We start from the raw sequence: 18,378 nt of genomic DNA, 5'->3' as shown, positions 1-18,378 counted from the left end.
TGTTTATTTTAGATCTGTGTGGCAGCAGCAATATACAGTAAATAAATCAATGGATGCACTGCTCTGTTGTCTCCTCTGAGGCTGGGACTCTAAATAGTGTTCTGTGCTCGTCTGTGCAGACAAAGACAGAACAGTTAGCATGCTTTGCTCAAACTTTCGTCATGGCATTAGAGCTGGTACACCGTTGTCGCTTGCGAAATCAAAATGACGTGCCGTGGGTGGAAACTTACAGATTAAGGGGCAGTAATATTATGAGATCCCTTTGCCACGTCACCAAGGGAGCGAAATCAGACGCGCTAGTTTTCTCAGACGCTTGCAGAAAAAGGCTTACCAAAACAAAGTTACTGGGTTAATCTTTTTCATGTTTCCTTGGTTGGTAGATGCACCGGGGACCTGATTATAGCACTTAAAACCTGGAAAAGTCAGATTTTCATGATATGTCACCTTTAAGGCATATAACTCTCCCATCATTTAACGTTGATTCATTTTTTCGAGCCACAACAATTAACGACTGGCACAACACATGAAGTATCACATAACAGTTTCATAACTTTCTAATCAAATCTAATTATTCAGTGCCATCTCACTACAAACACTTATTCTAGTGTGAATGATTTATTTATGATGCAGCATATAGTATATAAAAACGTACAGAAACACCTGCACATAGATCTTCAAGGTATTTCAGAGCATAAAACATTTCCTTTTTTTCAGACAGAATGTCTTAATGTGAGTGACAATCAGACAATTACATTTGACATTTACATTAGTACAAGAGATCTGCATCAGAGTACAAGCACAATACATTTGTCACCACCGAAGAATGAAAATGATCCATTGTTGCAAGAGGCATTTCTTATTGTGTTTGGCTTTTATATTGAAGTCCATGGTAAATCAGAGAAACAGTGCGCATGTCACATCCAACAGTCATTTGATGATTAATTTTAATCACTTCAAAGGAACATAACTGAATAAGTGGCCATGAAAACAAGTGAAAGTTTAAATACTATGATTTAAGGGAAAGACAGATACACTAAAGGCTGAACATTTAAAAGAAATTTAATTTTATGTTAAATACATAATTTACATTTTCTGTGACCATAAATTAATTCATACATTTTCTGCTTTCTACAAATAAAACAATGTTATCAGTTATAAAATAATTATTCTCATAGCATTTTAAGTAACATTTAAATGTTAAAGGGGACTTAAGATGCAACTCTAAGAGGATATACAGTACATACAGTTCTTGAATGTTGGACTAACATAACAGATACGTCAGATGCATGGCTGTGAACATCACAGATAGTGAAATAAGTTCAGCTTATTGGGGTTGGAAATCTAGTATATATCGTATTTCACATTGAAATCTACTTCAACAGTCTTTCTCCATACCAAAATTGTGAAACAGCTCTGTGCGGGAGGCCTAGTAAGATGCTTCAAGAGGTTCAACCTAGCGCAGCTCCTATAGGTGAAGGTGTCAGACACCGGTGGTGATCTGCGTGACATCTGAGCTCATGTCAACACTGGGCTGGCAGCGGGACTCCAGTGATGACATTTCCAGGACTAGTCATACCTGCTGATTCGTCCTGTCTACCGTGTGGCCACTGGACTGGCCTTCACGCTGGGGGTTCCTGGTGCGTGTGGAGTTCTGGAGGTCCAGCACGGACGGACGGGGAACACAGAACTCTCGGAAACAGCGCTTAAAGTTCTCGTCCAGGAAGGCGTAGAGCACTGGATTGAGACAGCTGTTGGTGTAGCCGAGGGCGATGCAGAAATGCCAGGTGACGGTCTGCAGGAGAGAGCTGGGAATGGTCACAAGGGCCTTGATGATGACGAAGATGTGGATCGGCGTCCAGCAGACGATGAAAACCGCCACCACCACCAGGACCATTCGGGTGATGCGCCGAAGGTTGCGGTCCTTCTCCTTGGAGCCAGACAGCATGCGCACACTCTTCAGGCGGAGGATCATTAAGCCGTAACAGATGGTGATGATGAGGACTGGCATGATGAAGGCAAAGATGAAAACGCAGATCTTTAGGAGGTTCTCCCAGTACCAGGAAGGATGAGGAAAGAGCAAAGTACAGTCAATGATGCCAAACGCTGTGAAAGTAAGAATATAGCACAGTACAATAACACAGTGAGTCATGTGAAAATCAATTCATATTTGTAAAGATGTTACACCACTAGTCATTATTTCTTCAAGGCATTGTTTAGGGAGCCTCAGAGACCCAGGCCTGCTGCTACGGCTATTAAACTGCCTTATGATTTTCTTCCCAAATGACTAGAAGAGACATCAATCTAAATTCACTCAATAACAATTTTCTGCCTCAACACTTCTTTCGTGTCTGCAAAATTTGTGTTGCCACAGTAATGATACAGGATGTTTCCAGTATCGAGGAAAATGTCTTAATATATTAAGAGGAGATCAAGGTAAGAACTGGGTAAGTGTGTTGAAGTACTTACAGGGTTGTGGAAAAACTATGGTACTGTATGTTATATAAACAGACATTACTATCTAACATATTAACATTATATGGTAATGTATGGTTACTAGGTTGTTTTTTCTAGTTGTTTTAAATATACATTTGTTCCATAAACCAATACTTTTTTAACATTTGTTTGGAAAAATGTTTATTCATTTACTATAGAATATCATTTTTAATTTATAAGCAAAACTCAATATGTGTCTATAATGACGTTTTCATGAACAACCATCATAACACAAAATAGATTTCCTGTTCATTTTGAATAATTCATTACCAAAAAATGACAGTGAGGGAGTTGCTTGTGAAGAATGATTCGCTGATTGAGTCTGTTTGAAACTGTTAACTCACAAATGCGACGCATTGTGTTCATTGTAGTGAGCAGAAAAAACACTGGTGTGCAATGCACTTTATCAAGATGATATCTGACGAAACTGCAAATGACCGCACATAGAGATTTACCCATCTATTGCGAATATTGACAATTTTAAATTACTGTCGTAGATTTTTAGAGTTTGTCCAATTTTGATAATTTTAGTTGTAGTCTGGAGCACTTAATTGTTGACGTGAATGTCTCTGTATCTGGTCAGACGATTTTGAATTTTGTATTGGCATGACACCATCTGTCGCTTTAAAGAACAAGGCAATATTTCATTTCAAAATGTAAAATTGATCGCATTTTTTTCACTGTCGTTACCTTAAAGAGAAATGAAGACGTTTTCAATTGATCACTCGCATGTCTTTCCAAACCTGTATGACCTTCTTTCTTCTATGGAACACAAAAGAAGGTATTCTTCTTTGTTTATTTTCTACTTGCATTATAAAACAGTTCAAAATATATCTTTAAAATATCTTCTTTTGTGTTCCACAGAAGGAATGTCACACAATATCATGACAGACATTTAATTTCCGGGAGAACCATCATTTTTTCTGCAGTAATATCTGAATTTTACATTGAATGTACATTGAATGTGGAGGCAAACATACAACTGCTGTGGTACTCAATAGTGGTGGAGGCCATGACCATGACAGGGAGACCGATGGCAGATGAGAGGATCCAGTTACACACATTGACAATCTTGGCATTCCGGGGGGTTCTGAAGTCCAAGGCTTTAACCGGATGGCAAACAGCAATGTAACGGTCGACACTCATAGTCGTGAGGGTAAAGATACTGGTGAACATGTTGTAGTAATCAATGGACATCACAATCTTGCACAGCACGTCTCCAAAAGGCCATGTGCCCATCAGGTAATTGACGCTCTGGAACGGCAGAGTGCTTGTTGCCAAGGCATCTGCTAAAGCAAGGTTGAAGATGTAGATGTTGGTCGCAGTTTTCATTTTGGTGTATCTGCAATGGATAAAAATAGATCCAAGATCATTACGTCACCTGTGTTTATTAAATAACGTGTATTCAGGGAAAAGCATTTCAATCAGGGTGAGTAATGGGGAAGTGAAGGTACTATAGAAATGTTTCTCAGAAAAAATACTGAAATAAACAGAACAGTCATGAAAGGACACCCCATATAGTACACCTTTTTCCATATAACCGCCTAAAATGATTTGTTACAATGCAAATGGTGCATCAAGCCATTAAGAAAGTTACCTTGTGCATCTTGTAATGCAACTATGACCTTCATTCAAATGTTAAATTAAGTGGCCAGTTAACCACCATTATATACACCTTTATGCAAATGTTAGTCTCCACATGAATGCCACCGAGTAATAAAAAATTAACCCGTAACATATTTACAAGCTTTTGAGCAGCGGTTTATCCAATTTAAAGGTAGGAATATGAGGTGTGGTGTACAGACTCAAGGCAATGTTCTTTTAGGGATGACATCATACTTGTATATTTAGAAATATGCATTTTATATTTCACTAGGATAAATAACCCTCTAGTAGAAATGACCGCTTGTAGAATGTACGTACATGGGTGGACGAATGGAAAAATACACTTGTTTGAATGTGACAACGAGATGTTTGGATGGTTTAAACCTGCTATAAAGAAACCTTCAGATTTTTTTGTTTCTCATTTTCATAACTTATATTACAAAACCTTTTTTTCTGGATGGAGGGAGGGAGGAAGGGACAGACGGACAGATAGATAGACTGTGATATTAATTTTATTTTAAAAATGAAATGTTAAACCTTACTGTTCACAGAGGCAATACCAACCTTCACATTCATAATACTGCTGTTGGAGTAGCATGGAAGAATGGTTTGGGCACATCACTTGCATAGCAAGCTAATTACACAAGGCATTATTTCCTTAACTGAGTGGCGCATGGTGTGATGAAATGGAAAGATACCTTTGGTGCAGAAAATGGAAGATAATTTTTCAAGCTATTGTCTGATAGAGAACCCCATGAATAATGGAACGGGGATCTTTCAATCACTGAACAAAAATGAGATATTGATTTAAACAATAACTTAGTCTGGAATAATAAAAACTGAGTGCAAAATGGTTGCCTGCATTAATCTAAATACGTAAGCATTTCATGAAAGCTTTTCATGAATAATGCATAACTTATGGAGACTTGGCTCATTTCTCCCGACCTTGCCCCACGCACCACTGAACTCTGACCCTCTGACGGACTCTCACACTCCCCCCCTCCCAAATACACACACACACTGTCACTTTAATGAATGAGTCTGAATAAGCTCTTTTGCACTACAATCATTATATCTGCACTGTTGTTTAGTATTTTGGATCAAATAAATGCAGGCTTGGTGAGCAGAAGAGACTTCTTTAAGAAACATTAAAAATCTTACTGTTCAATAACTTTTGACTGGTAGTGTAAATAAAATACAGTAAAAATGAGTTTGCGGTGTTGTGTTAAATTTCAGTCATTTTGACAGTAAAAGTTGACAAGCTCTCCGATGAGAAACAGCAGGATGGGATTCAGGCTGCACCCTCTTTCCAAAATTCCAGCTGATCTGTGACTTTCAATGCATTTGGTGCCACAAATGTTGACCGTCTGAATGAACCTGCAAGCACAAGAAAAAAAAAAACATTATTTATCAAAGCAGTGTTTACAGAATTTGCCTTGACTGTCAAACTTGTTGGTGCTGTATGCACTTTGACGTTAATAAAAAAAACGTTATATACTACATCTGAACACACCTACAAGGAAGGTACATAATTAGGCCAAATTATAAGTTGGCCTAATTATAGGCCAGGACCAGGCCAGGACCAGCAGACTGAAGGACAGCTTCATCTCTGCCAGCAGGAGGCGCTGTTGGAGTGGTAGAGATCAAGGTTTCCCCGGTAACAGCTGTACACAAAGCAGAGCTCCACTCACAAACGCTGCTTTATCAGACATTACAAGCAAGAAAAAATGAAAATGAGTTTCCTTCAGAAATACAGTGATATAAAAACACCCGCACCGGGTTGTGCAGTGCTCATGTTTATTCAACATGTGCTAGCATGCTCCTCTCAAAGTCAACCTGTTCTGTGAGTTAGTGGAGAACAGCAGCTAGAGGCTAATTTAGTAACAGTAACGTTAGATAAGCTGATGGAAGCTCATCTGTTGTTAGCACCGCTACGATGGCAATCACAGGAAAAGGCTCCAATACACCTCCGATGCAGACGACATGGTGTTTCTTCACTCAGTTTTCCTCAGTAGGTTGTTAGCTCGCTGTTGCGTCTGTCACTGAATTTAGGGACCGTCTCTAAAGTTACATACGACATTGGTACACACTTTCTGACTTAAATAGCATTTGAAGAGAATTACTTTACTTGCGATAAAGAGGCAGAGTAGAGAAGATAACTTACTATGCTTCTCTTTGTTCAACTAAGTTAGTTAACTTGGGCTAAATGACATACCATGATGTTGCCACTGAAACAGTGGTTTGCCTAACGCACTTTACCTCAGTATTTCACATTAGTTCGCTGTTAAGGTTAAATAAAGACTCGCCAGACGAGCTAACTTGCATTAAAGGGCAGCAAAACGTACAAACGTGTTTCTCGGTTTAACTAAGGTTTATTTCGTCTAATATAGGTGACCTTAACGTACTCACCAGTCGATGTTATCAGCCTTTTGGCGGCATTCCGACCATCAGTCAGAAAAAAAGGCTCCAACTCCCGACATGAAAAATGACACGATGAATAATGTTAGTTTGCTGTTAACAAGTGAACACATCTTAAAATATCGCAGTTTTGCATAAAACAGAAATAAAATACTAACCTTTCGTCGAGTTAATGGTGCATTTCTCTTTTGTCCTTTTACAGCCACTTCCACCAAACAGTCAAAAAAGAACTCCCTTGCCATTGGTCAGTTTTTCGCGGGCAAGCTCACTACTGTAAATTGATTTACAGTAGTGAGGAAATACAGTAGTGACCGTATATTTTCTCATAATCCTTTGCGGTTTACAGTAAAATACTGTATACACATTTTACAGTATCTTACTGTACATATTACTGTATAATACTGTTCAAGTTACAAAAATCAGTTACAGTGCATGAGATATTCTGACGTTTAGCACCTATTTTCCGTGCTTAGGTGTCTGTCCCTTGCTTAATGGGGAGTTCTGAGAATTTATAACAACTAGCTTCCTTCCTTTATCAAGAAATTGCGATCTAAATGGTTAATTCCTTAAACTTTGTTCAGGAGAAAACTGCATTAAAGCATAATTTCTTGGGAATGCACAAGACATTTCTTTAGATACTCTTGGATATGGCTGGTATTCTGTAGTAAACACATCCACATTAAAGAAATACCGACTGTAAAGTCTATATGTTTGTTACCGTTCTTCTTGGCAAGATAATAAACAAAAGATGAGCCATGTGCCAACCTGGATTATGAAGATACACAATTTCTGATGTATTGCAATAGCAGCGGAGATGATAAATTAACAGCTTTTACACTATGTAAACTACCATCTCAGTAAAAATGATTATGGTTTGTCAGGGCTCCACTGTTTGACTTTCACAGAAATAAACATAAATCAGGACAAAGTCTAGTCCGTCCAAATATATACAGTCAGCTATAAAAAATATTGCCAGTGTGTGGACAAAACAACTTCTGCAAAAACTGAGTGTGCATTTGATTATTGCAGCTGCAGTTCCGCTTAGCTGACTGTCACAGGCCAAACTCAAGAAAACACTGAAGGCCAAAATCATGAACATCATAAACATGGACTGGCTAAGCCTTCAATTCCATTTACATGTCTGTTCCCATTCATATGGGTTTCATACCTTGCACTTGATTTAATGGTAAAGAATGACCCATTGTGGGGAAAAGGATTTGTCATTTCAGTACAAAAAGGAAGAAACATTAGCCTTATTTTCCTTGAAAGTACAAATATATTATTTTAAATAATCATTTTAAAATGGAGCACAAAAATTGTCTGTGCTGATCAATCAATCCATCCATCCATTCATTCACACTATACATTCAAAAATCTGCAGTTAGCAAGAATACACAAGAATATTAAGACAATTTCCACAAGAATATTAAGCAGCACAACTGTTTTCAACTTTAATTTCCACATCACATCAGCATATTAGATTGATTTCAGAAAGATCATGTGATAAAACTGGAGTAATGGCTGCTGGAAATTCAGCTTTGCCACCACAGGAATAAATTACATTTTAAAATATATTCAAATAGAAAACAGTTATTTTACATTGTAACAATATTATACAATATTACTGTTTATACTGTATTTTTTTAATCAAATAAATGCAGTCTTGGTGAGCATATAGACTTTTTTCCAAAACATTAAATCTTACCAACCCCCAAATGACAAATGAATGTGCATTTATTTAAATTAATGTTCACAATTCACATAGTTATTTATTGACACTCATTTTTGCAACGTTTTGCATCTTTTACCTATATTATTTGTTAAATACTTGGAGCCAGATATAGAGACAAAAAAGATTCAGTCAAGAGTCGAGTTTAATTTGATTTTAGTCTACTGGATAATTTGGCATACATTGCCAACAACGTTAACAGGCCATTGTATATCAGAGCATTCTCTGGAACAGATAAATGGAAATTAAATTAAATTAAAAACATTTAAAATATTTTTTTTTCTTCAAAAAAGTCATTTAAATAATTCGACAGTTGTTAAGCATTTGTGAAATCACAGACACAACACTCCTCCCCATGATGAAGTGTATTCATTCATCACTAACTAGAAATCTCATTCAAGGGTTTTGGCGGGCAGCCATTACTAATGATTACCTTGTCATCCAAAGGCTCTTTGCAACAGACAAATGATCACACACTTATGTTTCCCACAAGGTGAGGGCATCTAATTACTAATTATGAGGGCATCTCAGGGATGCACTGCTCCTCTGTATTTCACATTAAAAACATTTGAGGTGAAATGCCAGATCTTTGAGTCTAATCATTGAGCAGAGGAGCTGCTCTTTGGTGTTGTGAACACCACTTACTGGAAGCACATTAAAAATGTATACATCTTCCTTGCTGAATCGACATTGATGATCAACAGTATACAGTATGTTGTGTTTTGGAAGCTGGTGAGCAGTTCTCTACAGAAACACTTACTGTACACCTATGTCATCCCTGAAGCTTTGTAAGCAAACCAAGAGAAGTTTACCAAGAGAATAAATGCATATCGGACAACATGCCTGGCAACCAAGACTTCTGATTAACCTAGAGGAAGGTGTGCAGTATTGCTTATGGAAAGTATTAGGTGTGTCATCCGCCAGCTCAGAGCAAAGTCCATAAGTTAAGTGAGGACACCTGCCAAATCTGAGATGAAGACAGACACATGTGTTCTACAGTTAACACACGTTCTACAGAGAGCTTTCAAAAGCAACAGTTCAAGCATCAAAACACAGAAATTAAATACCTGTCATTCAGAAGGTGCCTTTGTCCATGTCAGTTTTCTTGAGTGAAGCTGAGCTGATTTAAAATGTCTGAGTATAATTATTATGTCAGCCTCTAGCATGTAGAGACAGCTAATGCTCATAAAACATGACAGGTGACATACTGTGAAAATAGGGATTTTAAATACCCCATTCGTGGACCTTCAGATCTTGATGCTGAGAATATTTGAAATGCTTAACTTTAAAGACTACTGTTTAAAACTGTATGAAGACAAATCATAATAGAGTAAAAACATAACACCTTTTCACTCATATTAGGCTGTTAATTTAAATGATCCATTCATCAAAAACTCCTGAAGAGCACAACTGCTTTCAACATTGATAATTATAAGAAATGTTTCTTAAGCAGCAATTCAGCATATTGGAATGATTTCTGAAGGATCATGTGACACTGAAGACTGGAGTAATGGCTGGATTAATTCACTCATATTATTATTTTTTTTCTTTCCCCAAAGACAGTGCATTTGTAAATGACTTTTGTTGAAGAAAGGAACAGTGTAGTAACCAGGCAAATCAGATTTTGTTGTGAAAAAACCAAGAACTTGCTTGTTGCTAGGGAACACCAGAACATGTGCAGATTTCCCGTACCATCTACCTATGTGCAATCTGCTCATAGATATGGACATACTGCTATGCTAAATTCCAGATACTGGTTTAGAAAACACTTGGAACAAATGAACTTGTTTGTGAATTAGATGCTGCACTAAAGCATTAACTCAATATGGCATTTGATTGCCATAAGTGGGAGATGTGCATCACAAATAAAGGACGCTGACTCAAAATAATCGAAGCTTTGAAATTACATGCTGGTTATTACTATATTGTCTCTTTGATGTGATAGCATGCATATGGAAAAAAAACACTGTTTAATTATCAGCCTTTAAACACAAGTTGTCAATCCAAATGACAAGCTTCTAAATGGGCATCAGCAAATGTTTTCATCTATAAAAGCCAGAAAGGAAGAAAATGGGATAGAAACAGATGAATAAATCAAAAGCTCCTTTTCTCTTTTTGTCATTATGTGCTTCTTATTTCAAAGCTTCAAAAATGGCAGAGGAAAATATTATAATGTAACCAAAATGGATCAAGACAAACTAATCTGGGTGAGTCATGCATGAGTTGCCTATGCTAATTCAAAACTAATCAAAGGTGACGTTTACATTTAGAATGTCAGACACAGTCAATGCATGCTTACTAGGCTGGAGTCGAGTGCCAGCACCTGGAGTCCTAACAACAACCAGCCAGCTTGTGCTTATGTTTCCATGCCAATCAGATGGCTGTCAGGTGCAGTCTAGTCATCTGTCAAGAATAAGGGTGCTGACAAATTAGTGCTTTTCGAGTCATCCTGTGGCTCTCAGAGGCTGAAGTGTCTCTAGGAATCTGTTTAGGCTTTGAACATGATTTATTTTCATGTACTATATTCTCTGTTGCTGCAATCCAACTGCATTTGCTCTTTAGGTGGCAAAACCAAACTGTAAAAGAAAAAAAAAAACTAACTGGCTGTTAATTGATTAAAGGTAAGTTCCCTTTACTACTGTATATACATGGAAACAGTAAACAGTAAAATACTGTTATATGTACTGTTTTTGAAAGTAAAAAAAATCCGTAAACTGACATTCCCAGAATTCGCTGGGTGACACTTCACATTTGATGGTATTTTGTTTAGCTAATTGTGCTTCTTAAATGTTTTTGGTATCAGTTATTGTATGTACATTGGGGTTTTATGTTACAACTTATGTTGTTTAATTAATGTTTATTACATTATTTGGTAACACTTTATTTTAAGGTGTCCTTGTTACACATGTTACATGTACTTACTATTATAATAACAATTAATTGTGCATAATTACATGCAAATAACCCTAAGCCAAACCCTAATCCTAACCCTAACCATATAATAAGTACTTTTATGTATAATTACACTGTAACAAGGACACCTTAAAATAAAGTGTAACCCATTATTTTAGTGTTGTGTGTCTTACCATGATGGTGTATTTGTGTGTATGACATATGTGGACTTTCTATACATTAGTATCAGCTTGTGGAAAACTTACCTCTTCCTGAGGCTTTCTCTTTACTATTATGTTATTATGGTAGCTGTCAGTATATGTTAAAGGTACAAAAAAGATTTTCAAGTGAAGTAGCCTTGCTAATTCTAATTTACTGTATTTTTACAAAATTGAGGCCCCTTCACACCAAGAAAACTGAACTACAAAGATATCAATAATGATAACTAGTGTAGGATGATTTTTAAAATGATTTCTTTATTCTTTTATTCTGGCAACCACAGCTTTTTATTTTATTTTATTTTATTAAACAGTGATTTAAAAAAAAAAAGCTAAAACTGTAAAATAAGAAGTCTAAATAATACAACATTTTGCTAACCATGCCATTATTATTCATCAGCCAAGGTAAGGAGTGTGGTTTTATTTGTTTATCTTGATCTTTTATTGGTTTTTAATGATTCTGCAGAGAAGCTTGACCTCAAATATTCTCATTTAGTTCATTCACATGGCACAAGAGCTCCAGTCCAATGTCAAGCTAGATTGGCCAACAGAGCTCTATATCCACCTGTAAACATCCGTTCCACAGCATCGAGTTTCTGTCTTTTGTGCACACCGCACTGTGTGGATTATTCAGCAATGACACTAATAGTAACATATTATAGCCATACATAATGTTCAATAAAGGTTACCATTTTTCTCATTTTTTCATCTTACCAACTGTAAACACATTCTTTTACATACATTTCATCTTTTAAATACCTTCTGCCAATTTTAGAGGCACATATTTATTCTAAGATACAAACATGATCTCTGTATTTTCAGCACAGTAACTGAGTCAGAGAGAAAAACAAAAAAAAAACAAGTAAAATAGTAATATGTATTTTTATTTTTTTTTTGTATATGACAATTGTATATGTCTCTCTTTTTTATATTATCGGCAAAACATTACTTGGAGGGATGCAACCTCTCAAAACAACTTCCTTCCTGACAGAAGCCTTATTTACACATATTTTATAATGGATCATAAGAACCATTAAGCTTGCACAAGGATCAATAAACATTTGTGGCTACTGTGCCTTTTATTAACTCAGTATACTTCATGGGCACATTTACCTGAAAATTCGGAAGTAGAGTTCAGAATGCTATAAATTGAAAAGGGTGTAAAGAGTGGGCGCTGGATTGAGTACAGCTGTCTGAAACCTGAGGACATTCATCATTCAATTATCAAGAGCACCGTATGAACTGAATAACACTCTTGTGGTTGTCTCTGTGATATGATGTTTACTTTTATCTTAATGAATGTTTGAGCTTAATTTGGCACAAATCAAGGGGAAAATATAGATAAGGGACGGATATCAGCAAGCTTTTGATAAATAAAACAAATAAGAGAAATTGTGGGCAGTATTGATTTTTTTGTGCCTTATTGCTTGTGTACTTTTCTGTGGAAGAGTAAGAACAGAACAGCTTTTAACCTTTCCTCATGAAGTATTTGAGAAACTAATTCAAAATTAATTGATATGTCCAAATATTTACTCGAATTCTAGTATCCTTCAGCCTAAAGAAAAATAACTGATGAATGTTTTCCATTTATTTCTCATTTGTTTGTAGCTGCAGGACACATGTAAAGGACGCAGTTATTGCCAGAGCTGAAATGTTGTAAACAATCGCATGAGCTTCTCAATGACAACAAGAAGCATATGCTATTTAGATTCACAACATTTACCCTCTCTTAGCACTTAAAACCTATTTTCTGCACAACTGTGAATGTTTCTCCCTTGCAAGAATGCCTGAACACTGGATGCTCAACAGGTTAAAACAACAGGAATCCAAAAGATTCTGGCCATTTACTCTTTAAGGTCCAATTTCCACAGCGTCAAGCTATGGAGAAGTGAATTCAAATGTCGAACAGATACAATAGCTGTTTTACAACACATTTTACAGCTGTGGATAAATACTAGTGTTTATCATATTGACACCAAAAGAAAAATAAACTATTTAAAAGCCTAAGTTTTTCTAATGAACATCTAGGCTTTGTATCAAGGGAATTCTGTGGAACTCTATAAATTATTAATATGTTAAAAAACACCCTTCAAAGTTTTTCTTAAATGAGTGCTGTAGTATAAGGGGGTTGTGGTTTTGGTACAAGTGTTACACTAAAAATGTGCAGAATCAAGACAAGACACCAGTTTATAACCTGTATGACTTTCTTTCCTTTGTGGAATGCAGAAGATTATTTTTAAAATGTGTGTGTGTGTGTGTGCGCTCGTTTTTGTGACATATGAGGACACAAATTTGTATAATGACATGGGTATGACATAGGTATTACAAGGAGAAGGTGACTTATGAGGACATTGCCCCATGTCTCCATTTTTCAAAACGCTTATAAATCATACAGAGTGAGTTTTTTTGAGAAAGTAAAAATGCACAAAGTTTCCTGTAAGGGGTAGGTTTAGGTGTAGGGTTGGTGTAGGGCAATAGCACATACAGTTTGTACAGTATAAAAACCATTACGCCTATATGTCCCCACAATTCACAAAAACAAACGTGTGTGTGTGTGTGTGTGTGTGTGTGTTTTCACCTATACAGTGAATGTTAGTTTGGACCTCATAAACTTTCTGTGAATGGGAAAAAAACAGTTCTTCAAAATGTCTTTGGTGTTCCACAGAAAAATGAAAGTCAAACAGGTTTGAAACAACATGATGAGTAACATTTTTATTTTTGGTTGAAATATTCCATTAAAGCAAAGTGGTTTCCCAGCTAGACCCGTTCCTAAACTCTTTAGATAACTACATAAAAGGAAACATGGTAATGTACTTTTAAAACGACTGTCATTACTCAATATTTTTTATTTCTCCCAAGGCTTGTTTTATTACCACATGATGGGGGTCGATAAACCGATCCCAGACTACAATCGGCTCATTAATCACTGAAGTAGATTGCACCTACTGGGCTATGCTTCCCACTGTAGACAGCCGCCTCTAAAACTGTGATTGGTTGCTCATAAACTCTAAGAAAGTACTGATTCTCCACAAAGCAAAGAAAATCAGATGACCTTATGCAGGGGTCAATGCTTCAGCAATTAAAAACTAATTTCTTGATTCCTATATGTCTTTACACTCCATTATACCACATATCTGCTAATTTAAATTACATTTCTGATGAGCAAATATTAATCTGTTTAGGAAGTGGATATAAAGGTTGTATTCAACATCTTAGGCACAGCATCTCTGAATTAAGTAGTTAATGTGTGCGTGATCTGAAATACAGTGCCACCTATTTAATCACAGTTCTCTAAGACAAGCAAGCCCCCACCCCCTCATTGAAATTCATTCACTTGTGTTGAATTACTCTATTGATTGCATCCTTCCCTTATACCAATGACTGTAATGCTAGGTTTATAGGATCAGGTCAGATGTTTTTGCCATCTGTCTGGTTAAATGAGGCAAGTCACAAAAACACCTCAGTTGACAGCTGTGAATTGTAGGCGCATGAAACATCATGGGCAAGTGTACAAACACTGCGCTGGTGAAGCTAAGAAGTGTAGATAACTTAATTTGATTTACTGATCTATCCATTCACCCATCTATCTATCTGTCTATCTGTCTATCTATCTATATAGCTATTCAATTTAACTCAGTTTTATTTGTATAGCACTTTTCACAATACATATTGTTTCAAAGTTTATCTATCTATCTATCTATCTATCTATCATTTTTATATCCATTTCTTATTATAGCCATTCAGTTTCTGCTGCATTTCAGTGTCAATTATTCATGTGAAGCATCCGCCCAGTTTTGTTCCATTTGCTTGTTCTTCTACATACAAAATCTCTACTGAACGTCAATATGTTACTTAACACATGTGACTGAGAAGTATGCGTACTTCACCATATCATATAGCGTGTGAATGGCACGTTGTAATGTGGTGTTCTCCCGTACGCTGACAGGAACGTAATAGAAATGCGTGCGCACTCTGATCTATTTCATCAGTGGATATGAAATATAGCATTTATATTTTATAAATGAGAAGCAGACATATTTTATATAAACATATATTAACTACAGCAAGAGATTCTATTTTTATATTATTGATAGGCGGTTTTTGTGACTGAAAGACTGAATGCAAGAGAACATGAGTTTCTGCAATGAACGTGTCGTTTACGACTCTCTAATAGTCAACACTGATCGAAACACTATCGGAATCTCTTTCAACAGGTCTCCTTTTGAAACTAAAAAGTAGCCTAATTAAAAGCAACTATTTATCCTCTAAAATGGCTGTTTAGGGAGCCAGCACACTCTGTGTTATGCATCTGCTATGCAATAGGTAAAACAATTGAGGCTGCCTGCGTGCCATCTCTTACCTTATAATAACATACATGACGAGGACGTTGCCCACCAGTCCCACCACACAAACTATAGAGTATAAGGCAGTGATGATGATCGCCACTATCACAGGAGTTGAGCTTTTGTCCAGCTCAGCCGTCCCGTCACATCTGGAGCTGTTGATGTTCACGAGACTGGAGCTGTTGCTGAAGTTTCGGCAGAATACGCTGCTATTCGGCATCACTGGGTTAGAAAGCGCATAAAGTAAGTCCGAAATGTTGCCACTCGTTTCCATGGCAAATGCTGTAAGGCTGAAATTCGCCCGAGTTTATCAATCACGTTCTCTGATATCGATACCTGCCCGACTTCAAAGTGTTCTGAATCCCAACCGTTCTGCCTTAGACGTTCTGCTGCTCCTGCAAGTATAGCTACCGGTCTCTTTTGTTTATGACTCTACAATAAATCTATCCCAGCTGTTCTTACATTACCCTCGTGAAATTGTATCGAGCGACTGTCATAGCGCGTATTTGCATTTTATTCAACAAAATGACGTCACATATATATGCACATGACTAGAGGCTTTTCAGCAGTCGCTGACGGCTTTCCAGTTCCTCACTGTCTAATCGGTGAAGCTGTATGAATTTAAAATCACTCTTCTGCATGTCTAGCTGAGTTTATGGCTTAATGCAATATTTACAGAATGTGAATTATAGTGTAGTTGACTCCCCAATTTTGGATTTAACTCCGTAAAAGCAAGTCAAAACAAGGCTGGGGGTCCTGAAAGTAGCCTATAGGCTGTTTTTTTTTAACATATAGCTAAGTATGTTACTTTCGACGTGAGTTCAACAATTCAGTAACCTCAAATGTTAAAATACAAGTTAATAATAGCACATACTTTCACCTGTCTTCTATATATAAACAGTTTTTTGTCGGAGGCAACCCCTCCAAAAACGTTTGCCTGAGGTAACCACGGCAACTGTAGAACTCTTGAGCTTTTTTGTTTTTGTTTTTGTTTTGTTTTTTTCTTTTTTCATTTCAGCACGAAACATTGACATAGCCTACATATTGTAATGATTTATCACTTCATTATAGATTTATATATTAATGTCACAAAACTTGACAGCCCACAGCTCCTCAAATCAAGCATAGCACATTTCACACTAGATAAATCTGAATTAATAGCTGTTACTGAATTGTCTTTTGTTATATACACTCTCACACAAAAAGTAAAAATAATAGTCACTGTACCTTTTTTAAAGGTACAAATATATACCATTTAGGTACTAATGTGTAGCCAACGTTTAAGGTACCAATATGCACCCTTTAGGGGTAAATAAGGTACAAATGAGTAGCCTACCTTTTGAAAAGTTATCGCTCCAGCAACAACTTTTGTACCTTTTTTTCCTGAGAGTGTATAAATGAGTAATTATAGACATATAATATTATAATCTAGCTCAGCTGCATGCAGATAATTAGACTTAACCGTTGTAATAAATGTCAGATTTAGCTTTGCCACATTTGGTGTAAAATACCTCGGCTGAAGTATTTCTATATCTGTATCTTTATATTGAGTTACGTCAGTGTGTTACGGAAGGAGACTCACACAGAGGATTAGAAAAATAGCAATAACGTTTATTTTCAACAATGAGTGCAGGAGGTTCGGGGAGGAGAGTAATAGCGCTGAATTTAGTCCTTAAGGGAGAGGAGGAGAGTAACCCTGTAATTGGTCCTCCAGGAGATCGTGGAATAGGAGACAGAGGACTGCACACACTTCCGCTGATGGGTACACGGAGCTTTCACAGAGTGGATGACTGGAACGTACTGGGGAATGGAACACAGGAGAACACAATGGAGGTAACACAGGAGGTAAGTATATCAAGAAGGTAAGTCTTTCGATGTATCTCACGGGTAGTATAGAGAGGGAGTCCACTTCGTAGAAACGAGACCGGACACTAGAGTGGCGTGAGATGTGTGCTTATGAAGGGTGGCTGATGATGATTGCCAAGTAGTGACAGGTGCGTGTGATCAGTATTCAGGTGATGGTGTTCGCTGTGATTGGGAGGTGGCTGAGCCTGGCCGATCTGTGACAGTACCCCCCCCTCCACGGCCCGCTCCTGAGGGCCGAAAACCCCGACGTCGTGGTGGTCTACCTCTTCCTCGGGGCCCAGGGCGATCTGGATGAATGGAGTGAAAGGCTTCCAGTAGCGTGGGATCGAGGATGTCAGCTCTGGGAACCCATGAACGTTCCTCTGGCCCATAGCCTTCCCAGTCTACAAGATACTCTAAGAGACCACCACGGCGCTGGGACTCCAAGATCTCGTCGACTTTGTAGATGGTACCGTCCTCCTGGATTAACGGTAGAGGGGGTTCTTCTGTCGGGCCAGGCTCTGTGGAGAGAGAAACAGGTGGATGGTGAGGTTTCAGCAGTGATACATGGAAGGAGGGGTGAATTTTATACTGTGGAGGAAGTTGGAGTTGATATGTGACCGGGTTTATCTGTTTGAGGATGGTGAAGGGGCCAACATATCTGGGACTGAGCTTCTTGCAGGGCAGGCGCATCCTGATGTCCCGTGTTGACAGCCATACCTTTTGACCTGGTTGGTAAGATGGAGTTTCAGCCCTTCGAAGGTCTGCAGTAGTCTTGCCCCTGCACACTGCCCGCTGAAGCTGATAGTGAGCTGCGTCCCAGACCCTCTCGCTC

At 37.5% G+C, this 18,378-nt stretch overlaps 1 protein-coding gene across 2 annotated transcripts; it reads right to left on the bottom strand.

Moving 5' to 3' along the window:
* Positions 1-1,215: 1,215 nt before the first annotated feature.
* On the bottom strand, positions 1,216-16,101 carry LOC107676562 (delta-type opioid receptor-like). 2 transcript variants are annotated; one of them, XM_016471133.1, is made up of 3 exons: positions 15,716-16,101; positions 3,474-3,835; positions 1,216-2,103 (listed from the first exon to the last, which is right to left on the bottom strand). In XM_016471133.1, exons 1-3 carry the CDS (start codon positions 15,970-15,972, stop codon positions 1,571-1,573), a joined length of 1,152 nt encoding a protein of 383 aa, XP_016326619.1. In that variant the 5' UTR covers positions 15,973-16,101; the 3' UTR covers positions 1,216-1,570. The 2 variants fall into 2 exon arrangements, with proteins under 2 accessions (XP_016326619.1, XP_016326620.1); XM_016471134.1 differs by having other exon boundaries at positions 1,645-2,035.
* Positions 16,102-18,378: the final 2,277 nt, after the last annotated feature.

This window comes from Sinocyclocheilus anshuiensis, unplaced genomic scaffold (assembly GCF_001515605.1).
Source record: "Sinocyclocheilus anshuiensis isolate Anshui unplaced genomic scaffold, SAMN03320099.WGS_v1.1 scaffold204, whole genome shotgun sequence".
In the NCBI taxonomy this organism is placed as follows: domain Eukaryota; kingdom Metazoa; phylum Chordata; class Actinopteri; order Cypriniformes; family Cyprinidae; genus Sinocyclocheilus; species Sinocyclocheilus anshuiensis.
The sequence above is the reverse complement of the archived record's forward strand: the minus strand, read 5'-3'. Positions and strand labels throughout refer to the sequence as shown.